Below are 26835 nucleotides of genomic sequence, written 5' to 3'. Positions count from 1 at the left end.
CTAGGGGCCTCTGCCGCTGCCGCTGCCGCTGCCACTGCCGAGTTCCCCAGGCGGAAGGAGCAGCGCACGTTTGAGCCGGTTGCTCTCGCGCCCTCGGGTTCGGGGCAGTGGCCAGGCTGGGCAGGCGATGCCGAATGAGGACTCTGGGTCAGGCGGCTGCGGGTCAGAGATGGAGAGCTGAAGGCAGGGACAGGGAGCAGGAGCAGCAGCCAGGTAGTCTCCCAGCGCAGAACCACACAGGTCTTTGGCGTCCAGGAAGGTCTGCAGGATCAGCCCAGGTTAGAACGGGGTCCATAGTGGATGAGAGGGGTGGGGCTACACTTAATGGTAGGAGGGTGAGACTAAGGCGAGAAGAGACAGAGGCATTGATGAAGTGGGTTCTAGGACAGCCTGGGAGGCAAGGCCCCACTCATAGGGTGATGCCAGACATGGAATGGGGGCAAGAGAGGATATGAGGTTCATATTTAGTGTCTCTATAAAGGGAACTAGGCCAGAGCCAAAGCAAGCAAGAAAGGGCCTAGCCAATATTTGGAGGAAGGATAGGTGTGGACGTGAAAGGGCTTGGTCAAGACCATGGGAGAGTGTGGGGGGGGGGGGGACGTGACCTGGCAGCACCTGTGGCCACTTGGGACTGGACTTTGGGTGGGTTCTCACCTGTTCAAAGGTGAGACAACCACCCTCACAGATCCCTCCTTCTAGTTGGGAGAGCCAATTCCGACCACAGGTCAGATCATCTCTGCAGGCTGAAAACCTGAGTAGGGAGAGAGAGGACTAGGGAATCATGGTTTCAGAAACGGAAGGGACTTAGGTAGTCTAGCCCCAACCTTTATCTCCGCATCCCAGAGCAGAGAGGGCCTCATCTGAGCTGTCAAAACTGAGCAGCCCGGAGTGGAGCACCAATGTTCTGACTCCCAATCCTGGACTCTTGTTTCCTTCTCTCACCTGGACTATTGAACAGCTAACCTCTCCTCAGCATCCATCCATCTTTCTTTGTCTTTCTGAATCCTGTCCTGAAGTCAGGCTCTGACCACACTCTTTCTTCCTTTAGTCAATATTGCATGGTTACTAGCTCTAAACTAGGTATTCAGAATTTTCTGCCTTGTGGTCCCACTCATCCAACTTTGTTTCCCACAGCCTCCCTAGACCAATCTCCCCAGGCAACATACTGCTAGGCAGGTCTCTATACCCCACCATGAAGGTGCTCCAATCCTTCCTGCTTCTGGAATTTAATCACCATGCCCCGACATGGAATGACCCACTGGGGTCTGAGCTTCCTTCACCCTCTACTGAAGCTAGATGAGTAGCATCATCTTGATCAGGAACGACTAGGAAAGGACTTGAAGATAGAAGCTTCAATGCACCTTAATTGAAATGTCTACTTCCTTACTTAACCCTTAGTACTGACTCATTCCTGCACCTTTCCCCATGTCAGGTCCCTCCCTAGAATTGCCCCAGACTCCAAACTGCACTAGGAACCACTTCTCCATTAAGGTAAGTCCTCTGAAGTCCTTACCCATATCCTTGAGCTTATCCCTGTCTTACCACTGGTCACAGAAGGCAGCACAGATCGGCAGGGCCTGGATACTCCCATGCCTCTCCAGATGGGTCCAGTTAGCTGCCAGTGGTGAGCAGTGGAGGAAATAGGAGAGACTCTGTAGGAAGGATTCACACCTGGAGGAGCCCAAGAGAGAGTAGAATATGGAGCCTCAGAAAACCAACTCCACAGTGGGTAACTAGGTGGTGTAGTGGATAGAACACCTGTCCTGGAATCAGGAGGACCTTAGTTCAAATCTGATCTCTGACACTTACTAGTTGTGTGACCCTGAGCAAATCACTTAACCACAATTGCCTCAAAGAAAGAAAAAAAAGAAAGCTGACTCCACAGACAACTGCTGGGCTAGGGAAGCAGGAGGCATAGGGTGTACAGAGGAGGAAGTAAGCAAAATCCAGACATTTTTTCTAGGTTAGATTTTAAGGGATATGGAGAGTCTCTATGGCTAGGTCCCAGAGTGTCTTCAAATCATATAAAAAACATGCAAATCCTCTAGTGTATTAATTACCAATCTATTCCAGGGTGGTCCAGCAGTGGAGGGAATAGAAGGACTGCACTCACCTGGGGCTCAAGCCCCCACATCGATCCCAAATCAGGCAGATGCCTGCCATTATGGGGGAGCCTGAATGGAAGGAAGAGAAAGGGTAAGTTACACTGGAAGAGGTGCTTGATGCATGTGATGGAGGGCATCAGATGAGTCTGCCCTCCCTTGAAATTCTTCAGTTTGGGATCCTATGAGAGAGGCTCTGGATATCTGGATACAGCTGGGGCCTCCCTGAGTGGGGCACAAGATAGTGGTGACCTGAATCAGAGTCTCTCTCTCTCTCTCTCTCTCTCTCTCTCTCTCTTCCCCCCCCCCCCCGTGTCTGCCTGTCTCTGTCTGTCTGTCTGTCTCTCTCTCTGGTTTTCTTGAATGAATTCAGGGAGATGGGAAGTCCGAAAGGAGGGGAAACCATCTGTCTAGCCTAGGAAGACTGGAAATGGGAGGGGTATCACTTACCAGCAGAATGGAGTCGGCACCAACCTGGTACTCCATTGAACTTGGACTCCTCCTTGGCTTGCCCCAAACCCAGGCATCTGGGGCTACCAGCACCACTGTCATTTCCAGCCAGGCCTAAGACCTCTTGGGTCCCCCGCAGACTCATGGCCCAGGCTAGGCCTAGGACCCAAGCCACACTGCCTCTCATGTCCACCTGAGGATCAGAAACTGAGCTGAGTCCCTTCATGGAGTCCTTCTTCATAGTGCCTTTGGAGGTAACAGGCTCATTATCCTGTCTCATTACCTTCCTACCACCCCTGTCCACAGAATTGTACTGCCTAGTTGGGGGGTGGGGGTGGAGCACCGCCTGTCAGATAAGGTCTTGGCTGGGCACACAGCTTATCTTGGCAAAAGCTGCCAACTCATCCTTGGTATCCTCGATTTTCAACTCTCAATTCCTTCCACCAGGGACCGTGGGGTACCTCCTCCCAGTCCCATACTACAAGCAGGACGCCAGCTTCCTGATTCCCAGATGCATCAGCTCTGCACCTTCATCCAGGTGTCTGCTTTGGTCTAAGCGCTGGTGACCTTGACAAGGGCCATGGCATGGTTACCAACACCCAACACCCCCCCCCCCCCAATCCCTCCCTCATTCTGCTGAGCCAAATCGGCTTAGCTGTGGCTGCTCACCCTCGGCCCTTAGCACTGTCTGGTCCACGTGTGGCCACAAAGAGAGTCCCATCTCTGCCTATAACTAGTTGCCTGGCTCATTTAGGGCTCAGGTTTCAGAGTCTGGGTTAGCGAACTCCAGGGGAACCCCACTCCATGGAATCTAACTATTTGCTCCTCCAAAGGAATCCCGGGGCTCCTGAAAGTTTCGATGCCAAAGAGGGCGTGAAGGAAGGGCGGCAACATGTTTCCTGCTTCCTCCAGCCCCCAAGGCCCTGGGCCGGTGGGATTTTACCTGGCTCCAACCTCTCCAGGTAGCACTGTCCGAAGTTCGTTGCTCCCTGCTTCTCTTACGGTCGACTTAGTGAGGGCTGCAGGACCCGGGAAGGGAGGGAGGAGCCGATGGGGGAGAAGGAGGGACCAGGTGGGATGGGGCGGGGAGGGCAGGGAGATGAAAGAGGTTAGGGCGGGGCAGAAGCCGACAAGGCGCCGCCCTCACAGCCGAGGAGGCTGGTTTACAGGGATTGTTTAGAGTGGTTTGGAGAAGTAAACAAAGTGAACAGAGTGACTGGATTTTAAAATGTGTCTGTGTAAGCCTGGATCTCTCTCTCTCTCTCTCTCTCTCTCTCTCTCTCTCTCTCTCTCTCCCTCTCCCTCTCTCTTGGTAGGGGACAGGATGTGGGCCACACCTGATCTTTGTCATCATTAGTGAAGACGGGGGAGGGAAATGGGAAAAGTATCTCCTAAGTTGCTGTACGTGGATGTCAGTGTCTGTAAGAGCTTACTATAGTGTATTGTAGAGGGGGTGTAACTGAGTGTGTATCTTGTGTAGTAGATATCTGTGACAGTTTCTTATGTGTTCTCTGTGTTGGAGGCTACAGGGAGCATCATGGGGGCAGGAGTTTGTGCTTCTGCCTTCCAGCTCCATACATTCTCCTGTCTGACTATTCTATTATCTCCAAGTCGTGGAGGTGAGGGAGGAGCTGGAAGCAAGAGCATCTGAGAGCTCTCAAATGAGTGTGGGATGAGATAGCAGAAGAATAACTAGTTTAAATAAGATATCCGAGAGACGCCCTCTGCCCCATTTGTCAAACCAGGAGAAGGATCCAGGTGCCTAGACTGTCTCGGGCTCTGGCAGCAGAGCCGATGTTTCACACCAGCTCCACACCCAGCCTTAGCTGGGAAATCTGATTTCCTAGTTCTGGGGCGAACGGCATTGGGTGAGATCAGCACCGCGGAGAGCGACAAGGAGACCTAGGAGAGGGCAGGACCGACAGAAACAAAGTTACAGAGAGAGAGATACACCGAGAAACACAGAAGAAAGAGTGAGGAAAAGGTGGAGACAGATACAACAGGAGAGTCAGATAGAGGGAAAGATGCAGAGGGAGACATATAGTGAGATAGCGAGGAACCTACTTGTTGGTACTAAAAGATTCAGAGGAATAGGGAGAGACACCCAGAGAGACAGACAGAAGGAGGAAAGAGAGAGATAGAGGCACTTCCTCCAATCCTTTCCAGACCCCCTCAGTAGCCTCAGGACTGGCCGGCAGGTGGCGTTGGTGTACAAGGTGACCCCAGTCTCTGACAATTCCAGTTTCTAGGGTCAGGAGTGTCACTTCCCCTGGGGACCTGTCCTTGTGTTGGTCTGATGGAAGACAGAATTCCTGAGACCAGCTCAGCTCCTTTCTCAGTCCACTCTGCAGGGGCCCAGGGAGTCCAGTCTTCACACATGTTCTTCTTGTTGGCTTGTTGGCTCTGGTCCTGAGACTCCATTAGCTGAGAACAAAAAGCTGGGGTCCTAAAAATGGAAATAAAGGAAACCCAATGGGGAAGAGAGAGGGAAGAGGAGAGGGAGGAAGAGGATGAGGTTGTCCTGTCCACCCCAGGGAAGAAGGATTTGGGCCTTTGCCCACCTTCCCTTGGGGACCAAGGCCTGCCCAAAGGTGGCTGGGCTGTGGAAAGGATTTCCTAAGTTTGTGGGAAAAGAGCAGGAAAAAGACCCTTTAATATGCACCAGGAGAAACAACAGGAGTACCACAGGCAAGGGAATGGATGGACTTGTGTGTGTGTGTGTGTGTGTGTGTGTGTGTATTTCGAAGGCTGTTTACTCTCTCCTCCATCTCCCCCAGCTGGATCCTAATATGACCTATAAATCCTGCTCTTTGCTGGCCCTGGCAGGGGCTACGCCCAACTCACACTAATCCCTTGGGTGTGGAGTGGGGGTGGGTGTCTCTGTAAGGGAGTCTGTGTTTCTGAAACGGAGTATTCTTTTTTTTTAGTGGGGGGTGATGCCACTATAGGGGGAGAGAGAGGGTTTCTCCATAGGAGAGGTCTGTGTGAAAACATCTTTAGACCTTTATCAGGGGGATTCTTTTTCTGTGGCTAGGGGATCATGTCTTTGTGAGGGGACCGTGTCTGTCTAGGTTGAGGTGTCTCTTTTGGTGGCCGTGGCTGCGGCTACAGCTCCCAGACGCAGTGACTGTTCAGGCCGCCCCTCATGGCTCCGCCCCCGCCCCCCCACCTTCTCCCGCCGCCTCGGCTCCTCCCTTCCCCCCCCCCCCCTCACAGGGGGCCGGAGAGCAGCCGCTCCCTCTCCCGCCGCCGCCGCTGCCGCTGCTACTGCTGCCGCCGCCGCCGCCGCCATGGACGATTCCGGCATCATCCGGCGCCGGAGGCTTCAGGTACACTGGCCCAGCATCACCAGAGCACTGGCTCCGCATTCCCCGGCCCTGATCCAACCCCGCATTCCCTGATCTCCAGCCTCGTAGACCTCTTCATTTCTCCCACATCCTGGCCCCGCATCCACTGCCCCGCATTCCCAAAGCTCCAGACTAGGCTATTCGTTTCCCAGCCCCGATCCGGGCCCCTGCCGGGGCTAGGTCCGCTGGGGTTGCGGGTCTGTGGGTGCGGAGCAAGCCATGGGCTGGTTCGGAGACCAGGGATGAAGAACTGAGAATGGAACTGGGGCCGACACTACTGAAACAGGGACCCTAGAACAGAGGATGTGGAATTCGGGCTAGGTTTGGGGTAGGGGACAGTGAGGGGCTGTGGTTGGGTACCAGGATGCTTCTCGGTTCCTTGGGAGGGTTGTCCGGTTAGGAATACAGGACAGGATCTAGAGTTGGGGCAGTCTCCTAGTCATTAAGCTAATGGCCAAGCCATAACGCAGCCCCCTGCGACCCCGGCAAATAGCTTGGCCACAGCCGCAGATTCACATTCTCCACGTCCCTGGCTCCCTGTTTCCCAGCTTCAGCTCTAGCTTGAGCCCCTCCCAGGCTTGGGTCCACCGAGGCTTCGGCACAGGGGCTTAGACTGGAGGTACACATCTGGGGCTGGGGCTGCCGCTAGTTATTAGGGCAATGACCCGCCCAAAACGCCGCCCTGCGTCCTGCCGCGCTGGGAGCCGCGGGAAGGTCCGCGGAGCCGCCTCCGCCCCTCCAGCCAGGGCTCTGCCCTACTCCCAGCCGGGGAAACTGAGGGCCCAGGTAAGGGTGGAACAGAAGGAGGGCCAGGGCCTGGCCTGGGGTCACGCTGGGGTTCCAGATCCTGTAGAGGCACTAGGGCAAGGATAGCAGGTCCCTGGATCCCGAAGGGAACTGGCCAGATTCCCGGGTTCTTCCTAGAGGAAGGGTCTAGGATAGTTCCTGGGGGTACAGAGCCAGCTCTCAGACTCCGTTGAGCTAAGTGGGAGGAGAAGAATGGAAAGTTATGGCCCTAGGGAACCCCTCCCCCTTTCTTCCCTGAGGCCCTCGGGGCCACCCTAGCCGCGCCTCGGTCTACACGGCGGTAAACATGTTTGTGCTTGGGTTCGGGCTAAGCTGAAGGATCACCGACCCATTCAAGAGCCGGGTCTGGGGAGTCCGAACTAACCATTAGCTCCCCCTCCCACTCCCCATACCAGGAGAGGACAGGAGACCCCGAGCAACATCCATCACCGCTCCTTTCTCCCCGCTTCCCACCCCCCCGCCCCGGCCCGGCCAGCTGGCCGGTGGGCGGCAGCGAATTTTAGCTCCTCGCTGTCGCGGGAGTCTCGAGGTCGAGCTGCGCACGCGCGAGGGGGGGCGGGCTGCCCACTAAGAACAGGGAAACTGAGGCTCAGAAAGAAGGAATGGAGTAGACTGGAGCCAGAGGGATAGCAGTGAGCTCAGGTCTTTGGCCCCTGACTTCATAGTTCACTGGTTGGAGTGGGAGAACAAACATGAACTGTGTGATCCTTCCCGACTCAGTCATCCCTACAGAAGAGTGAGGATAGCCGGACTTTTAAGAATTAAGGCAGAATGATACTTTTGTATCCCTATTTTGGCATTGCTTCCCTCAAATCCAGGAAGGGATGCAAACCGCGTGCACTCCTTATCCCCTCTACACAGTCACCTCCTCTCCAAATCGAGGAAGGGGAATTTAGGTCCACCATTCGCAAGGCATTAGAGTTTGAGGAGCAGGTCAGGCTTCTGGGGTGTAGCCTCCATCCTCTAATGTCTCTCCTTTCACCATTTCTCCACCCAGTCACCTTCTAGCGGAAAGAAGAGATACTACGTAGGAAAGACTCGGGAATGGGTTAGGTTAGGGAGTGTCAAGGTGCGGGAGGTGTGAACTGATTAGATTTGGGGTGAAGAGAGCAAGTAGTGTATGTAGCAGGAGAGAGTTCGGTCAGACCGCAGTAAGAACTCTGGGCGTCGAAGGAGGCAGGTTCAGATAAGCAGGGAAACACTGGAGGCTAGGCTGTGGGGGAGGGGGGATTCTTGTCTCTGCCTGGAAACAGGGAAGGCTGTATATGACCTCTGAAGAGCTGTAGGGTCAGCTACTGGGGAAAGGCAGGATACATATTGAAATTATGCGAGAATGGGAAGAGGGCGAGGAATAAGAGAATGCCTCTAGTTCCTGCAAGGGGTGGTGGCTGCGGCAGACAGTCGGCCTGGAGGGATGCCTAGGCTGGTATGGACTAACAGGCACTTCCTTCACCAGGTTAGGTGGAGGTTCGAGACTCAGCTCTGCTCTGTCCAAGCTGAGGTCAGACGGAGAGGGGGCGGAGCCTGGAGGGGTGTGGTCCCATAGCGCTCTCCCATTGGCTCAATGCCACGAGGGCTTCCTCTCTTCTGGTCCCGCCCCGAGTCTGAGGTGGCTGGGGGAGGGGGGCGGGGGGAGTCGGCAGAACTAAGTGGAGCCAGAAGCTGGAGACTTGGGCGTGGAACGAACTGAGTATTCCGAGCCTTAATGGGGCTGAGCCGACCGAGGACTGGACTCTGACTAGCGGTGGAGGGTACCGGATGCTCTCTTGTACGAGTGTGTGGTGGTGGGGGCGGATTATGGGGCATTGTTTGGAGGAGTTGTGTTACTGGGGACTGCAAGCCATGAGGGTGTCGGGAACTACAAACAGTGGAAAGTGAGAGAGTGGAGAAACCAGGCGCGCTTCTTTCTCTCTGAGCCCTCAAAGTTGCCTCAAATGGTACACTTTCACGCTGAAGAGTTTGGACACGCCAGCTTTCTGAAGAACTTCCATCTGCACGCCCATTTGAGTTTTCTCTGTCATCAGAAATTCTGATAAGATTCTTTCCCTCCACTCCGCCCGCCTCCCCCCCACCCCCGTTCTATCCCACCCCCATGCGATCAGCAACGGGGGTGTCCACGCCCGGGTCAAAGGGTGTGCCCTGGTGTCCTAAGGGTGGCTGCACGGGCCGTGATGTAGCGTCTTTTCGAGGCCGAGAATCTGGAGCACCCCTCTGGTCCTTTACAAAGGGGAAACCTGGTCTTCGAACGCGAAGTGGGGATATCAATAGCTAATCCTCTGGGGGTGGGGCTGGCAACCAAGTCCCTTGGACTCGATCTTTGGCCCCCGAAGCTTGGAGATACTCCTGGCGTCAGAAGCAGTATCAGTAATACCTCGAAGAAGCTAGAGGTCCCAGGGCTCCAGAAAGAACCCGTAGACTCAACTCCACCAATCCTGCCCTCACCAGCCCAGATGCTTCCCTCCCACGGACCCTGTTCCGGGCCAGAATTTTGCTTAGGCCGTTGCGGACGCCCAGCGGTTCCAGATTAACCTGACCACCGCTCATTCACTCAGGGCTGATAAAGACGGCACGAAAACCTGGGCTGGATTTCTGGGCCTCCCAGGCGGAGAGGGCTCATTGAGTGCCTGGGGACAGGAAGGGGGAGGAAGAAGGCCGGTGGACCGATGGCTTACCAGTGAACAATTCCTACTTCTCTGACCCCCACTTTGGGCCCCGAATTCCCCCCCTTTTCTCTAAGAATTGTATTTTGCTTCCCCAGCTGGTGGCAAAAGGTAGGGTCTGGGACACTCCTGGGTAACCCTCTGGTTTCTAGGGGTTGGATCAGAGATGATTCAGGCCCTCAAGCACCTTGGCCTAGTGTGAGACTGTTATTCCTAGCTCTTCAGCTAACTACCTATGTGACCCTGGACAAGTCATTCCTCCTCTCTAGGCCTTGGTTTACTCATATGTAAAATAAGGGGGTTAATTGCATTAACCTGAGTTCCCTTTCAACACTGACACTTATATCTTAGAAACTCTTCCTTATATATTCCAGAAGTCTTCTATATATAAACCTTTGCCCTTTGGCACCGGCACAGTCCAGAAAAACTGGAAGGATGAGACTTCCCTGACCCAGGCCTTACTTACTAAGCTGGCCCTTAGCCTTCTCTTCATGTAGAGAACCTTCCCCTCACCTCCAAATACACTTTCCCTTAGTCACCCCTTTTATCATTGCCTGTCCTGACAGCAAGACAGTTCAGCTAGGCCCAGGGCTGACCCTGATAGAGGCCAAGGATGGGATACTTTCTCTTCTATAGCCAACAAAAGTGCCAAATTTCAGTTTGTAGCCTATTAGAAAGGGCTCCAGGGCAGGTTTGCCCAAAGAAAATTTCAACTTTAGCAAAGTTTTCCTTTTGAAGCATTAAATATGATATTACATGGGGGAAAGTGTTCTATTTACTTCTTTATTTACTTTCTATTTTTACTTCTATTTTGTGTTAGTTTCCCCCACCTCCCTTTCTTTAAATTCAGGGTTTCCAGAACCCCAGACAATTGGACCAGCATTCATGGGCTGCCTCAATAGAAGCAGGTGTGGTGTAGTGTGAAGAGCACAGGACCAGGAATCGAATGACCTGGATTCAAGTCTTAGCTTTGATGTCTCCTGGTTGTATGATTGTGGACAAGTCACTCTACTTCTGTGTCTCAGTTTCCTCATCTGTAAAATAGGAAAATCGTCTCTCCCATCCCTAGCTCACAGGGTTGTTGTGAGGAAAGTGCTTTTTACATGTTAAGCTGCTGCAGATAGCAAGCATGGCTTAGGGAAAAGAGTGCTGTATTTGGTGTCAAGGAACTTGGTTTCAATCCCTGATTGACACTTTCTAGATTTGTAACTTTGCTGTAGGTCACATTAGCTCTCTGTGCATTAAATTCATCATCTTTAAAAGCATGAGCTCTGATTCCCAGGTCAGAAGCCTTAAAGGACCAAACTAGTATTGGAAAGAGGGACCGAGGAACTTTCACCTTCCCTGGACCCAGTCAGTTACTTTTCCCTCATCCTGTAACTGGTCAGTTTTTGTTTTGTCTTATTAGGGGCAAATTTGTGGCCCCTCCATGGACTTGTGGAATGACTTGTTTTCTTCATGCAGGGCAAGGTCACTTTGAATTTGAAAAGCATTTGGGACCCCCACCATAGAGTATGGAATGACTCATTTCCTCCTGGCCCCCAGCCTGATCCACCCTAAGCTCTGCTCTGGGTCATCCCTACTTCTAGTTGGGCCCTAACCCAACTTACCCTATTTACACTACTTGCCTTCCCAAATGACAGAGGGAAAAGGCTGGTCCTGGTCTGAGGGGAACATGGAAGGAGGGAACATTTGGGTAGCATTTGGTGGAGACATTGGATCTCTGCTCTTAGAGCCCTGCCAAGGTGGGGGAAGTGACCACAGTAAATGTCCCTCACACTCTCAGGACCAAAGCAGGTACAGGAGCCTGGAGAGGGAGGGAATGGTGGGGGTGGGTGTACAAGTGTCCCTGCTGATCTTTCAGACTCAGTGCCCTTACTTCCTCCATGTTTGCCTTTCAGAAGGACCTCCCTCTGCCCAGAAAGAGTAGCAGGTGAGTGACTGGAGGTTCCCAGGGGTCAGGGTGGGGCTGGGAGAAGATGGAGCTAGGGCCTCGTGATATCTTTTGGGCACTGGGGTCTGGAGGCACTCTAATCTGTGAGGGTGCCAGGATCTGGGACTTGGGGGCTCCCTAAAGCCAGAAGTGTTTTCTGAGGGGGTAGGGCCTGGGAGCCTTGGCACTTGGGAATGCCAGGAAGGACCCAGGCCTCTGACCTGGAAGGGGTCTCTTTGGAACTTTGGGAGCTAGACCTGTGTGTCCTTCGGGTGGAGGCCTAAACTCTGCCTCCTCGGGGTCCTCCCTCTTGGGAAAGGCTGGAGGCGTGTACACAGACAGACACAGACACTCGGGGCCACGTGCCGCCTGTTCAGGCGGGGCCTCCCCCTCCCCCTTCCTCCCTCCCTCCCTCGCTCACTCTGGCCCCCGCCTCCCCCGTGCTCCCTCCCTTCCTCTGTCCCTCGCTGGCTCTTTTGCTCGCTGCTCTCGGCTCTCCCCGGGCTGGGCTGGGCTGGATGCGGCTGCGGCTGCGGCGCTGAGCTACCCGTCCCTGCCCTGGCCCCGGCCCCGCGCACCTGCCGCCGCCATGTCTCCACCGCCGCCGCCGCCGCCGCCGCCGCCCCTGGACCATGTCTGACTCGCTCTGGACCGTGCTCTCCAATTTCTCCATGCCCTATTTCCTTGACAGCAGCATGTTCCGCCGCACCAAGAGGTAATAGCCCCGCGGCCCCGACCACTCACCCCACCTCCAGTACTTCCCCCATCCCCACTGACTGTCATCAGTCCCTCCACAGTTCGGGTCCTATTTGATCCCCCAAGCCCTAGGACCCCTTACTGCCCACCCTCCCCCATTTCCTCTGCCCATGGAACCTCCTCCAGATTCCGAGATCCTCCCCAACCCCGTGAGACTTTTCCCAACTTGAGGTTCTTCCCGCCCCCAGTCCTAGGCTTGGGCCCTGGACCCTCCCCCAGCCCCCTTCCCTTGCCTTAAGTTGGGGGGGAGAGGTGGCAAGGGAGTTGGCCTGGCCCTGCTCTGAGGCGCCTCTATATTGCTGCTGCAAGGGCGGGGTCCAGGCCAGGGATGCTGCTGCTGCAGAGGCGGCCCAGCTGCGCCAGATGTGTGTGTGTAGAGCAGCAGGTCTACTCTCTCAGCGGCCCTGGGAGTTGGGGGTGGGGTGGGGATCGGGGTGAGAGGAGAGACCGCTAATGCCCGTACATCCTTGAAGGGGGAATGGCGTGGTGGGGGAAAAGTGGAGCTTGGGGCGGGCACGGCGTCTTTGTCTGTGGGCACAGCCGGGTTCTGCCTCTGCCACTGGGGTTTGGGGAATTTGGGCGGGGATGGAATGGGGAACGGAGTGGGGAGGTGGAGAAGGGATGTGGGGGCGCCGTTCCCTGTGAACAATAGCTAAGGCCACCAGGCCTACCCCCCCCCTTCTCAATTGCCTGATCTAATGAGATGCTTCACTGCAACTGCTGCAGCGACAACACTCGGCACTCAGGCAGTGGGGGTGGTGAGGAAAGCAGGGCTACAGATATCGCCCTTCTCCGAGCCCCCTTCTAATCTCTCTCCCTTCTTCTACTGGGGGTCAGAGAGGACTGGGTCTCCCTGCCCCTCCACACACAGATAGATATGTAGTTATCCAGACATGATACACAGGGAGATAAACAGAGTCGGAGAAGTCACCCAAGCACAGAAATTCACACATAGAGCCATATAGACATAGAGAGAGTGGCACAATACTACAGAGACCTGGACACACATGCAGCCGCACAGTCGTTCACACACAGCCCTGTCGTGAGACACAGTGAGGTACAATGAAATAGAAACTCTTACCAGATTCAGTCACTGAAAAGTGATACAAAGACAAAGTGAGCTAACAGAGACTGTGACAGTTACAGAGATAGATACCATGAAAAACACAAGGAGATACAGAGGCAGAGACAGATACAGACATAAATTCAGTAATTTAGTGTCACATCGAAGTCATACGGTCACAGAAAGTCACCGTGGCAGATGTACAGCCACAGACGATAACAGAGTATCTGTCTGTCTGTCTCTCTGTCTCTGTCTCTGTCTCTCTCTGTCTCTGTCTCTGTCTGTCTCTCTCTCTCTTTCTGTCTCTCTCTCACTCTCTCACACACACTCGCGCGCGCGCGCACACACACACACGCACACACACACACACACACACACACCCCGACTCCAGACGCCAGGGGGTCCTTGGTTATCGTGGGATGGCGACATGGACCCTTGACCTGGAACACAAGCTCCAGGGATGCTCCTAGCACCTGGTCCCCAGACCCCCGATTAGAACCCAAAGAACTACAGGCCCCAAAGCTCGTCCAGCTTTGGCCCCCCCCCGCTCCCGAGGGGATAGGAATGGAAGACCAAAGAGTTGAGGGCCGGCTCTGTTCGACTCTGCTCGGCACTGCCCGCCTCCCCTCCCTTTCCTTCCCCTCCCTGCAGCTGCCGTACCAGTAATAGGAAAAGCCTCATCTTGACCAGTACGTCACCTACTCTACCGAGGCCACATTCTCCACTCCCTGGACACATAGGTGAGTGTTAGGGTGGGGGACGGAGGTGGAAGGCCAAGGCAGGTGTCGGGGACTCTACAAGAAAGGGAGCTGGGTTGTCCGGGCAGGGGGGGCGGGGGGGGGGGGGCGCCATATATGAAAGGAGGTGGAGCCAGATGGAGCAGAGGCGGTGCTAAATAGGAGAGAGGTGGGATCAGGTTGGAGATTGGCGAGGTTCGGTTCGGTTTGAGTCGGGTTGGATAGCTCAGTGGCTGGGTCAAGTTGGGGCGAGTTAGGATCAAGTGAAGGCAGATTTCAGTCTTGGATCTACAGCTGGAAGGGGTCTCAGAGGCCGTCAGAATTGTTGCTCCAGATTGGAGCAAAGCCTGCAGTTTAGGGACTGAACCAGATGAGATCGAACAGGTCAGGGAGAATCTAGATTAGAATGAGGGCCCAATGGAGCCGGGGACGGAATGGAGGGAGCAGGATCCAGGTGGGGACACATTGCTAGGATCAAGGCAAAATTGTAGAAAGGGTCATATGGCCGAGGGGACTAAGTGGGGAGGGTACCCTGGAGGACCTGGCAGCTCTGGCCTAAGCCTCCTCTCTCCCCCATTTCAGGCAGCAGCCCCCTGGACAGTCCACGCAACTTCTCACCCAATACTCCTGCCCATTTCTCGTTCGCCTCCTCCCGCAGGTGAGTGTCTTTTCCTCGTCCTCCGCTGCGCACCCCTATTCCCCAAGCGCTAGCTCACTGGAGAATTGACCACGCTATGTGCTGCCCGACTAGTTGCTCCCACACCCATGGCTGTGGTAGGATCCAGCTGGGAGGGAGAAGAGTTCTGGGAATAAGCCACTATGAACCTAGCCGGACCTGCCACGCGCCGGATTCCCGGGGGCCGGGCCCGCAAAGACTGGGAGGAGTTGGTTTGGAGGCGGGGCAGTGCTGTTCCTAGTTCGCCGCGCGCTAGCGACAGGCACTTACAGTGTTGCTATGACAACCCCGGATGGTGATACTGGGTGCGCTAGCATTGACTGTCCAACTGGCGAGCAGCGGTCGACCCCCTCAACCCCCGCCCCCGCGCGCGCCCCCGTTTCCCCCCGCCCCCCTCGCGCTAGAAAGAAGGTTCAGGAGGCTTTGGGGGAGGGGCGGCCGTTAGCCTGGGGTGAGGCTGAGGGAAGGAGGGGCTGGGGCTGTGTGTGTGTGTGTACGTGTGAGAGAGTGTGTGCATGAAAGGGGGATGGGGACTTGTGTGTGTGAGAGAGGGGGAGGTGGATGGGATTGTGTCTTGAGGGGAAGCTTGAGGTTATAATGAGAGAGGAGAGGGGAGGATATGGGAGGAGAGGGATCGTGGGGGTACATTGAAGAGGGATGGGGGTGTTATAGGGGGGATGGGGATGTGAAGGGGTGGGGTCATGGTGTGTGAGAAAGAAGAGTGGGGTGAGCATGTGAGAGGAGGATTAAAGTATATAGAGGGGAGATGGAGATATGTGAAGGGGGGTGAGATGTATGGGAGGGGAGATGGAAATGGGAATACAGAGGAAATAGGGATTGTGTGAGAGGGCTGGGATCAGGGTGCATGTAAGGGAAAGTGCTGTAAGAGGAGAAGGGGGGTGAGGAGTGTTGGGATCATGTCATACCTTAGAATGAGAAAGAAGGGCCCATTAATGACTATGTGTGTGGGGGGTGGGGTGGGGAGAATGCCAGGGCTGTGTGTATCTATGAGTGAGAATGTGTGGAAGGAAAGCATATGTTTGGGGGGGGGAGGTTGAGGGCCATGTGTGACTTGTGGGGGAGGGGCAGGCAGAAGCTTTGTGAGTGAATTCTATATTAAGGGATGAGGGGCTCTGCATATATGAAAGGGTTAGAAGCATACATGAAGGAAATGGGATGAGGCACGTGATTCTGAACATGTGTAGAGGGATGGGGAAATGTACGCATGATTATAGATATCTGTGAGATGGAGGATGAGGATGGTGTATATGTGTGTGTAAGAAAGGATGGGGCATATATATATATATGTATGTATGTATATATATATATATATGTGACAGGAGAAATGGGTATGTATCAGATTGGGACATGAATGTGTATACTGTGGGAAAGAAAGTGGGAACATGCATGGAATGCATCAAATTGTGTGCTATATAAGTGCAGGACTGGAGGTGTGTGTGCATATGTAAGGGAGGGGGGGGCATGGGTGAATATTGTGTGTGAGAAAGAGGGAAGATGGAATATATATGACTGTGTAAGAAGAGGATGGGGATACATTTGAGCTTATATATGAGGAGGATGATTGTATGCAAGAGGAAGATGAAGATGTGAGGGTTAGAGAGAGGCAAGGGATGTATGTGTATTTGTGTGTGTGCATGTGCGCGAGTGTGTGTGTATGTGTGTGTGTGTGTGTGTGTGTGTGTGGAGAGAGAGAGAAGGAAGTAAGCATTAAGCACTTACTATGTGCCAGGCACTTTATACATATAGCATTTAACACAATAACACTGGGATATAGGTGCTATTACTATCCCTCATCCCTCATCCCTCATTTTATAGTTGAAGAAACTGAGGCAAGCAGTGTGAGTGACTTGCCTGGGGACATATAGCTAGTAAAGTAAGTAGCTGAGGTCAAATATGAACTCAGGTTTTCCTCACTCCAGGCTCAGCACTCTGTCCACTAAGAGGTATATGTGTGAGGGATGGGATCCATGTGTGAGAAGGTCAGAGGGTAGAGGTATGTGTATGGGAAAGTGAAGGTAGGTCTTTGTGAGATGAGAGATGTAAGATGAGGGTCTGTGTTTCTGAAAGGGTTGGACGTGGTCTGTGGGTGTCAGAGGTCTACATGAGTGAAGGATGGGGCTGTCTGTGTGAGGTAGATGGGGGAGTCTGTGCATGGGAAAATGGGAATGAGAAGTCTGTATATGAGTAAGGCAGTTGGAAGTTCTATGTGTATGGGTATGCAGGGAGATACTCAGGTGTGTGTGAGAGTGGGGATGGCTTCCAAGCAGATTTGCACAGTAGATAGATATGAGTCAGAAAGTCTTGAGTTTAAATTTTGCCACTGTGTGACCCTTGGTGAGTCACATAAACTTTTTCAGCTTCAGTTTCCTCATCGGTAAAATGTTGATTTAGATAATAGCATCTAATTTTTACAGTTGTTGGTATCAAATGAACTAATATATGTAAAGTGTTTTGCAGTCCTTAAAATGCTATATAAATGCTGGATCAGATAGAACAAGGGGCAGTGTGTGAGCAAGGGGTCATGTCTCTATGTGTATAAGAAAAAGCCAAATGAATGTGGGAGTCATAGTAGAAATGAGAGGGTGAATGTGTGTAAGAAGGGAATACCAGGAATCTGAGAAGGGATAAGGATTAGGGTTAGGGTCATGGGTCTGTAACTGCGAGTGGAGATGTGAGATCTTTGTGTGTATGCAGAGAAGGAATGGGGGAATCTGTGTATGAGAGAGGAGGTAGGGTAGCTGTGTGTGTGCATGAGAGATTAGGATGGGATTTGTGTGTATAGGGGGTCTATGTATGGGAGTGGGGTTGGATGTGTGTGTGTGTGAAAGAGAAAGGGAGGGCATTGGGGGGTTGTGTACATGAGAGACAAAGATGGGATCTATGTGCAGAGAGGGTTTGTGTATGAGAATGAAATGAGATGTATGTGTTATGAGAGAGGACTGGTGTCTGTACATGAAGAGGGCAAATGGCTTGTTAAGGGAGATGAGAACATGTTCATGAATATCTTTGTGTGTGAGAGAGAGTAGGTAAAGGTTCTGGGTTTGTATGAGAGAAGTATGGGGCACATCTGTGTGTGAGGGGGGTGAGGATGGAAAGGTCTATGTGTGTGAGGGCAGATGGTTGTATGTGAAAATGAGAGGAAGACAGATGGGGGTATTAATGTGAGTTAAGGGGAGATTTGGGGATCTGTGTGTGTGAGAGGGGATAATTGTGTACATGAAAATGAAGGACAGATAGGGAGATGTGTGATTGTTTGTATATAAGAGGATGGATATCTGTAAGAGAGAGAGGGGAGGTAGGTCTGTGTGTAAATGGGAGGCTAAGGATGGGTGGGTCTGTATTATATGAGAGTGGGAATGGAGGGTCTGTGTGTATGAGAGAGGAGAAGATGGGGGTTCCCTTTATGTGAGAGAAAAGGGGAAGGGGGTTTATATGAGGAGATGAGAGGATCTGTGTGGAGAAGAGGCTAGGTGGTTTTAGGACCTAAGGGGGCAATGAGTATTTTTGTGTGCCAAAGAGAGGATGAAGGGTCTGTGGCACAAGAGAGATCATAGATAGTATGTCTATCAGAGTGTTGGAGAAGGATGATTTGTTTACAAAGGTAAGGGAAGTGGCAGATGAAGCATGTGAGGGAGATGCACATATTTTGAGGGGGAGAGATGGAATTGTGTTAAGGGATGGGGGGATAGGGACAAGGGTATGTGAGAAAGATGGTCCTGGGTGTGAGAGAAAAAGGAATTGGGGAAAGGGGATAAGTGAGAAAAAAGGAGTTGAAGCACTGGAATATGGGTGAGAGAAAGTGGATGGAGGATCTGAGTGTGAGAGAGGAGGGGGATGGAGGAGAGGTTGTGTGTGAGAAAAGAGGGAGATGTTGGTGTCCAAGGGAAGGCAAGTTTATAAGGCATTGGCTTTATGTGTGAGTGTGAGAGATGGGACCGGTCAAAGTGTGTAAGAGAGAGGGAATGGGGTTGTGTGTGTATGTGTAAAGAGGGGAATGGGCATGTCTGAAAGGAGAGTGGGGATGGGAGAGTGTAAGAAAAAAGAGAAAATAAGATGGGTGTGTGTGAGAGGGTAAATAAGTATGTGAGAAGGTTAAGTGTGTGAAAAAGACGGGGGATTGGTATGGGGGGATCAATTGTGTGAATGTGTAAGTTATGAGGGATTGTTGTATGATAAGGGTTTGAGCATGGGGGGGCATATGTGAGAGGAAATGAATGGATGGTGTGGGTGAAAGTGAGGGGAGATGTGTGGGTGGGTATCAGGGTGGAATTGGAGAGGATAAGAAAAGGGGGATGGGTTAGTGTGTCAAGAGGGTAATATATGCATCTGACAGAGTGGAGATGGGTGTGCGAATGATAGGGAGGAGGTGATGGGTGTGTGTGTGTGTGTGTGTGTGTGTGTGTGTGTGAGAGAGAGAGAGAGAGAGAGAGAGAGAGAGAGAGATAGAGAGTGTGTGTGTGTGTGTGTGTGTGTGAGAGAGAGAGAGAGAGAGAGTGTGTGTGTGTGTGTGTGACAGTGGGTGGGGGATAGATTGATTGTTGAATATTAGAGCTAGGTTTGAGTATGTGTATGAGCGGAGATAGGGTGGGGTGGCCTGTATGTAAGAGATGGGGTTGGGGGTTCTGTGAGGAAAGAGAGGGATTGAGGGTCCATGTGGGAGGTCACAAGAGTGAGGAGGATAGCTATGTATATGTGTGTGTGAGGGAGAAACTGGGGATGGCCTGCATGTGAGAGGGGGTGTAAGTGGATGGTTTATATGCATGAGAGAGAAAGAGGCACAGAAAGGGCGATACGTGTGTGTGTGTGTGTGTGTGTGTGTTTAAGTGATTGTAGGGGGGAGGTCAGTGTCTATGAGGGGTAGGTCTGTGTGTTAGCATGAGAGACTAGGGATGGGCGGGTCCATATTATATGAGACTGGGGGTAGATAGTTTGTGTTTAGAGGTGGTATATGTGATGAGAGGGAGAGGATACAAGGGTCTAGGTGGGTATTTTATGAGGGAAATGGGGTATTTATGAGGGAGGGGTGGAATCAAGGATGTGTGTGTGTGTGTGTGTGTGTAAGAAATGGAACAGGCATGTGCTTTGGAGTCTCTGCTTTAGGGTCAATGTATATTGTGTGTGAGTGGGGATAGGTCTGTGAGTATGTAAGAGATGGAATGAGTTGGTCTATGTCAAGATGGGATAGTATGCTGTGTAAAGGTCAGTGAGGAGCGAGATTAGGCATGGGAGGGTTTCATTTTATGAGAGGAAGGATTAGGGTCTGGAGAAGACTGGGGAAGGTGTGATCTATTGGGGGCAGGTGAGAGACACGGAATGTGTCTATGTGACTGGAATGTGCATTTGTGTGCAAGGGAGAGAGAAGTTCGGGGTTGGTGTGAGGGCTGATGAGAATGTGTGTTTCTGTGAAGGAGTAGAGGAGTACATGTAGATGTGTGTAAGAGAGGGATGGAGCCATTTATAAGAATGTGCTAGAGCACTGCACCCGCTCTCCCAGGGAGCGTAATAAAATGCCTTCCTCTGCCCAAAAAAAAAAAAAAAAAAAAAGAATGTGCTAGAGGATAGACAGGTAGACAGGGATCTAGGTGTGAGGGGAATATGGAGGTGTCTGTATAAGGAGGTAGTGGTCTAGCGTAAGAGAATGGGGATGAGGCTTGTTTATGTGAGAGGATGAATGGGGACCTGTATGTATGGGAAGAATAGGGAAATTCTGTATATATATGTATTTATGCTTGAAGGAGGGATGTGGGATGTGTGGGGTGGGGAGAAAGGGAAAGATATATGTTTGAAGAGAGCAGATAATTGTTGGGGAGGGGTAAAAGAAAAATGGATGTGGGTTGTAAGAAGGGAGGATATGGTGTGTGTGAGACAGAGAAAGTCAAGTAAGGGCTAGTGTGATTGTATGAGAGGAAGAGGGGGCAAGTGATTGTGTAAGGCGGAATTGGTGTTTTGTGAAAGGGATGTGGTTATATATTTTAGGAGAAGAGGGGATAGGTGTGTGAGAGACAGGTAATACGTGTACATGTGTACAAGGGAGAGGCAGGGAATGGGGATGAGGCAGAGGAAAAAGGGGACATGGATAGAGAGATATAAACATGGATGAACATTTTGAGAGATACAGGCATGTATGAGTAGGGTGGGATGGGGACGTGTGACTATATATTTTAGATGGAGGATGTATGAATGTACGTATGAGTGTGTTTGAGTGGATGAGGGAGAAGGTATGTGGATATATGTGTATGAGAGATGGTGATGGGTGAGGATATGTGTTAGGGGGAAGGGGAATTTAAGTGGGAAAGGGGATGAAGACATATGTGTATGGGTTTGGGGTAAGAGATGGGTGGGGACATAGATGAATGAATATGTGTATACATCTGTGAGAGATGAAGATAGGGACATGGGAAAGGGGTGGACGAAGACATGGAAAGTGTGATTGAGAGGGGGGATGGGGATGTGTATATTCATAGGGATGGGAATGTGGGTCTTAGCTGTGAGACAGGAACTGGGGAGTAGGAAAAAATAGGATGAGTATATGTGTGTGAGAGAGGAGAGACAGAGGTGTATGAGAAAGGGTTATGGATGTGTGTGAGCGGGGTTGTGAGAGAGATGAATGTGTGAGGGGAGAATTGGGGTATTTTTGAGATGTGAATGTGTATATGTATGTATGTGGGATTATGTGTGAAAAGAGAAGGCATATGTGTATGCGAGATGGATGAATTTGAGCAAGTATGTGTGTATATGTATGATGGAAAGAGTAGATGGATATGTAGGTGAAAGAGAAGGGGGATGGTATATATGGGTGTGTGTGGTGATCAAGAAAAGATAGAGGCATGTGAAAGAGGAATGGGAGCTTGAATATGTGTGTATGAGAAGGAGAGATGGCAAGTCTTTATGTGAGAAGAGGTGGGATGGGTGGGGTCTATATGTGTGAGAGACAGAATGGGAGGCTCTGTGAGAAGGGGCATAGGAGGAGTGGTCTGGGTATTTTAGAAGAGACAGATCTCTGTTCACAGTGAGGGGAGATTAAGAAGGTCTATATGTGTGAGAAGGGGGACAAGGGAATTTGTGGGGGGTATGGTGTTCTGTGGAGAGTGGGGAAGAGGTGATCCTTGGGGAGTATATAAGAGAAAAGGGAATGTGTGTGTGTGCGCGTGTGTGCGTGTGCGCGTGTGTGCGTGTGTGTGTGTGTGTGTGTGTGTGTGTGTGTGTGCGCGTGGAGAGAGAAACAGACAGAAGGAGAGGGAGGGAGAGGAAGGGAGGGAGACTTGTAGGGGGTTGAGGAAAAGGGATAGGATATAGGTGTGAGGGGGAAGGGATAGGCTTGAGGAAGAAAGAGGCTAGGATATGCATGCATTGGAGAAAGGTATAACAATGTGTATATGTTTAAAATGGAGGGATGCCTATGTGAGAGACGAATAATGAGTTTATGAGAGGAGAGATTAATGTGTATGTAGGAGATAGGTGTGGGGGTGGGAGAAAGGGGCATGCAGGTATGCTTGTGTGATGGAAGTGTGTAAGACAGTGACTGGGTTGTAGGGAGGAAAGAAGGGGTGCCAGTGTTTGTGTGTAGAAAAAAGAGAGAGCGTGGCTATTGTGAGGGAGAAGGGTGAATGGAGGCATAGGGTTATGGATGTGTGTGAGAGAGGTACATCTGTGTGTGAGGGTATTATGTGTGTGTATATGAGAGAGTGGGGCAGGGGGTGCAATGGGGGTAGAAAGAAGAATGGGTCTAAAAAGTGGGAGCAAAACTGGTTGTGTATATGTGAGGGAGAGAAGTGGATGGATGTGTGTGAGGCAAAGAGAAGCTTCTTTGTGTGGGAAGGTGGAAGGTAAGGATTGTGAGATGAGGAAGAAGGGTAGTGTTTGTGTGCATGTGAGAGAGAAAGGAGAGGGAGGGAGAAGCGTGGGCAGTATGGACAGAGCTTGGGGATGTGTATGAGAAGCTGTGCATGAGGAGAGAAGGGAAATGGGTATTGTCTGGGTAGAAGAAGAAGAGAAGGCATCTACATTGTGTGTGAAGGAGAGTGGGTATTATGGGAGGGAGAGGGGACAACATTGTTGTAGAGGGAGAGGGCATGGATTATGGATCTGTGTAGAAGAGAGGAGTATGGGAGATATGGGTTTATGTGAGAAAGAAAGGGAAATAGGTATGTGGGGAGAGAGGAGATGGGGGGCTGGAGAGGAGTGGGTGTGGAAGAGAGGAGGATGAGTTTTGTGTAAGGGGACAATAAGGAGGATGGAGGGTGAATATTGAAGGTGTGAAGGGGAAGGAAAATAGATATGGGTATGTGGGTAGCATGTGAGAGAAAAGAGGGAAAGGGAAGGAGGGAGGGAGGCAAGGAAGAAGATGGGCTATGAGGATCTTGGATGTGGGGAGGAGGAACACAAGTCTGTATTGTTTGAGGTTAGGCAATGTGTGTATGAAAGGGACAGGGGGAGTCTGTGTATGAGGGGAGAAGGGGAGATCTGTGTGTGAGAAAGACGTAGGTAGAAATGTTCATGTAAGGAGTGTGAGGACATGCGTGACTGTACGTGTGAGGGAAAGAATGGGCACGGGGACAAATATGAGTGCATAGGAGAAGAGGCTAGGAACATGTATTAGTATATGAGTATTGGGGAATATGAAGATGTCAGAGTGTGTGTGTGTGTGTGTGTCTGTCTGTCTGTCTGTCTTTAAGAGGGGATGAGGACGTGTGTATGATAGTGATGAGGCTGTATATGAGTGTATGAGAGAGGGAGATGGCAATATTTATGAAAGTAAGTATAAGAGGAAATGGGAGGGAGACACATATGAAGATATGTGGGGATGGTACATGTGAGTGTGTATGAGAAGGTACACATAGGGGAAGAGAGGTGAGTGTGAAAGAAGAAGGGGGTCTGTAGGAGAAGGAAAGATGAGAGGGGTGTGTGTGTGTGTGTGTGTATGGGGGAGATGGGACCGATCAATTCAGCTCAAGTCAACAAGCATTTATTGAGTGCCTACTGTGTGCCAGGCACTGTACTAGGTTCTGGGGATACAAAGACAAACCTGAAACAGTCCCTGCCCTTGAGGAGTTTACTGGGGGGAAACAACATGTACCCAGATAAGTAAATACAAATATGTTTATATCCATATGTATCAAAGAAGTCAAAATTGGTAGGGAAGCTTAACATCTCTAGGAAACAAGAAAGGCCTCTTAGGCGAGTGTGCAAGGGAAGCCTGGGCCAGGACAGAGATGGGAGCTAGCATATCAGATTTAAGAAAGAGCAGATGGGACAATTTGGCTGGAATGGAAGGTGTGTGAGAAGTAGGAAGGTGAATGTTCTGGAAAGCAAGATTGTAAAAGGCCAGAAGCACCAGAGTATTTTGTCAGAGAATTGCAGGGAATCACTGAAGTTTCCTGAGCCAAGGAGTGACATGGTCACATTAGGAGTATCAATTTAGCATCTGTGTGAATGATGGGTTGGAGAAGAAAGAGATGGAGGCAGGGAGACTTAATAGGAGGCTGATTTAACATCTGGACAGGAAGTGATGAGGGCCTGGGCTAGAGTGGTGGGGGTGGAGAGGAGGGATCAGATTTGAGCCATGCTAGATTTGACCAGACTTGGCAACCAACTGGATTTAGGGATGAAGGAGAGTGGAGAATTGAGGTTGACTAAGGTTTCAAACATGGGCAACTTAATTGATGACTGAATTGATGACACAAAAGAGAGTAGGAATGGACCTGGGAGTAAGCTTGAGGGTGAAGGGAGCTACTGATAGGTATCTCTGAGGGATTATGGGAATTGGTATGAAAGTGAGGGTAAGGGGGACAGCAGGACGCATGAGCAAATGTGTGAGGGGGAATAGGGACTTGGGAGAGATAAGGACTGGAAGCTTGAGGGAGGATATGAAAGGGGACAGGGGCATGTATGAATGTGTGTGAGAGGGTATGGGGAGGACTATGTGAGAATGGAGTGCTTCAAGGGTTAGAATATACCTTGTGTGTAAAAAGTGAGTGGGGAAAACTGGGAGAGGATGGGGTGGGGATGAGTTGGATGTGTGGGGGGATGGAGACAGTAGGAACTATATGTGGAGGGGAGAGAGAGACAGAGACAGAGAGAGAGATAGAGAGAGAGAAGAAAAGTGTGTGGGGGGGTGTTTCATATATTGTCTCCCTCCACTCTTCCTGTCTTCTTCCACCATCTCACACACTCCTACCTAGTAGTCTTCCTTCCCCAAGTCTTGCCTTTTCTTCCTCTCTCCCTTCTCAGCTCACCTCCTCTCCTTTCTAGGTCCCTTTTCTTTTTTGAATTTTCTGTGACTCTCCCTAACCATTAGTTCCTGCCCCCCACCTTCTCACTTCCGGTCATTTTTCCTTCATCTCTTATACTCCTTGCCCCTCCCATGTCTCATTCTCCCCGTTCACTTTCCCTTGTCTTCTCTTCCTTTTCTTCTCTCCTCCCTCAGTCTTCTCTTCTCCTTCACCCATTTTCATCCCTTCATTTCCCCCCTCACCTTGCCTCCTTTTTTATCTTTCTTTGCTCCTCTTTTGCCTGTAGTCTCTTCCTCTTGGATTTCCTCCCCCATTGTTCTTAATCCTTCTCTTCTTCCCTTTTTATTTCTCCTAATATAGTCTAACTTCTTTTCTTCTCCCTCTAGTCTCTTACTCTTCCTTTCCCACCAGTCTCTTCGTTTCCTTGTCCCTTAGCCAGTCTTCCCCTCCCATTTTCTTGCCTCCACCCTTCCCCATTCTTCTTCTCCCCCAAGTGTTCTCTCTTTCCCTAGATTCCCCTCCATTTTCCTTCCCTTTATTTAGCCTTCTCCATCACCATCTCCTCAATCTTCTCCCTCCTTTCTCTCTATGTTATCTTGCCCTATCTTGCCTCATATTCCCCTCTTCACCATATCCTATTCCTGTCTCTGGGGTTTGGGTCAGGGACTCTGAGGCAATCTTGTCTCCTAAAGGGTAGTATGCATCCTAGACATACCATAGAGACCTCTGGGGAAAGTGCCGGGGTGTGTGTGTGTGTGTGTGTGTGTGTGTGTGTGTGTGTGTGTGTGTGTAAAGGGAGAAACACTCTCCTAGCCACTTCTGAGGCTTTTGTGAATTGGTTTCCAGGGCAGATGGACGCCGCTGGTCTCTGGCCTCCCTCCCCTCCTCTGGCTATGGCACCAACACGCCCAGCTCCACAGTCTCTGTAAGTGAGGAAAGTAGAGGCTGGAGGCAGGAGACTCCAGCAATCCCTACCAGCTTTCTTTATTCTCTTCTTCCCTTTCTCTCCCCACATTCTCTGCCCCACTCCCAGTCTTACTGTGGATCTTTCAATCGACAGGGTCGACCATATAACCATCCTCCCAGGCTTAAAGCATCTCTGCTTAAAAAAGAAAATAGCTCTAGGCCTTCCCTCAAAGCCTATTTCTGGGCCTCTGACCTCTGTGTCTATCTCGATGCCCTTGGAGATCCCTGACTTTGGCCTGTGGCACTGGGTGTCCAGAGGGTGGGGCGGGTATGTGGGGGGAGGGGACTTGTGCCTCTGACTAAGTCTTCTGCCCTTCTTTCTACCTTATTCTCCCATCAACTGCCTAGTCGTCCTGCTCCTCTCAAGAGCGGCTTCACCAGCTCCCTTATCAGCCAACGGTGGATGAACTGCACTTCCTGTCCAAGCACTTTGGCAGCACAGAGAGCATCCCAGATGAGGATGGGGGCCGTCGCTCACCCGCTGCTCGGCCCCGCTCCCGAAGCCTCAGGTCAGGCAGGCCAGCTCTCCTGGGACTCCCCTCCTGGGCAGGGTCAGGACCTGGGCTAGGGATGACCTGGGACTTCCTAATGAGGAAGCCCAGGGGGACCCAGAAGGGGGCACGGAGGGAGGAGATGGATGGGCTGGAGAGGGACAGTCCTGTTCAGGGACAGGTTGAATAAGATGACCTCTCCCTGCAGCCCTGGGCGCTCCCCTTCCTCCTATGACAATGAGATCGTGATGATGAACCATGTGTACAAGGAGAGGTTTCCCAAGGTGAGGCCAGCACAGCTTCCAGTTGCTGACTGCCCCAGAGCTAGGCGGGTAGCCTTGCTCCATAGCCACCTTACCAAGGAAATTGGTCTTGCTTGTTAGCTTCAAGCACCGCCTAGTGGTAATTTTCTGCCACTGCAGGCTCTTTCTCCAAGAAATGGCACCAGATCCCAGGAAGAGACTGGCATGCTGTAGCCCACAACCACCACCACCACCACGCCCCCATCCTCACCCCTGACACAGGCCCCAGTGCCCTTGCCAAAACCCTCACTCCAGACTCCCATCCATCAGTTTCCAGCCTCAGGTCCTTCAT

The 26835-nt window shown here is 51.6% G+C and overlaps 2 protein-coding genes across 2 annotated transcripts in view; one reads left to right on the top strand and one right to left on the bottom strand.

The window, feature by feature from the left end:
• RTBDN (retbindin) lies at window positions 1-2163 on the bottom strand. The gene is made up of 4 exons (XM_036754161.1): window positions 2114-2163; window positions 1543-1671; window positions 655-751; window positions 1-261 (listed from the first exon to the last, which is right to left on the bottom strand). The coding sequence occupies exons 1-4, from the start codon at window positions 2161-2163 to the stop codon at window positions 1-3; spliced, it is 537 nt and encodes a 178-aa protein (XP_036610056.1).
• Window positions 2164-8798: 6635 nt separating this feature from the next.
• The window catches only part of MAST1 (microtubule associated serine/threonine kinase 1), a 31459-nt gene continuing 13422 nt past the window's right edge, over window positions 8799-26835 (top strand). Inside the window, exons 1-8 of the mRNA XM_036740687.1 lie at window positions 8799-8958; window positions 9465-9477; window positions 11231-11299; window positions 13770-13858; window positions 14438-14513; window positions 25631-25709; window positions 26099-26259; window positions 26450-26525. Coding sequence (XP_036596582.1) covers window positions 8799-8958; window positions 9465-9477; window positions 11231-11299; window positions 13770-13858; window positions 14438-14513; window positions 25631-25709; window positions 26099-26259; window positions 26450-26525 — 723 coding nt within the window. The remainder of the gene's footprint in view (window positions 8959-9464; window positions 9478-11230; window positions 11300-13769; window positions 13859-14437; window positions 14514-25630; window positions 25710-26098; window positions 26260-26449; window positions 26526-26835) is intronic.

The sequence above is a fragment of the Trichosurus vulpecula genome, chromosome 1 (assembly GCF_011100635.1).
Source record: "Trichosurus vulpecula isolate mTriVul1 chromosome 1, mTriVul1.pri, whole genome shotgun sequence".
NCBI lineage: Eukaryota > Metazoa > Chordata > Mammalia > Diprotodontia > Phalangeridae > Trichosurus > Trichosurus vulpecula.
The sequence above is the reverse complement of the archived record's forward strand: the minus strand, read 5'-3'. Positions and strand labels throughout refer to the sequence as shown.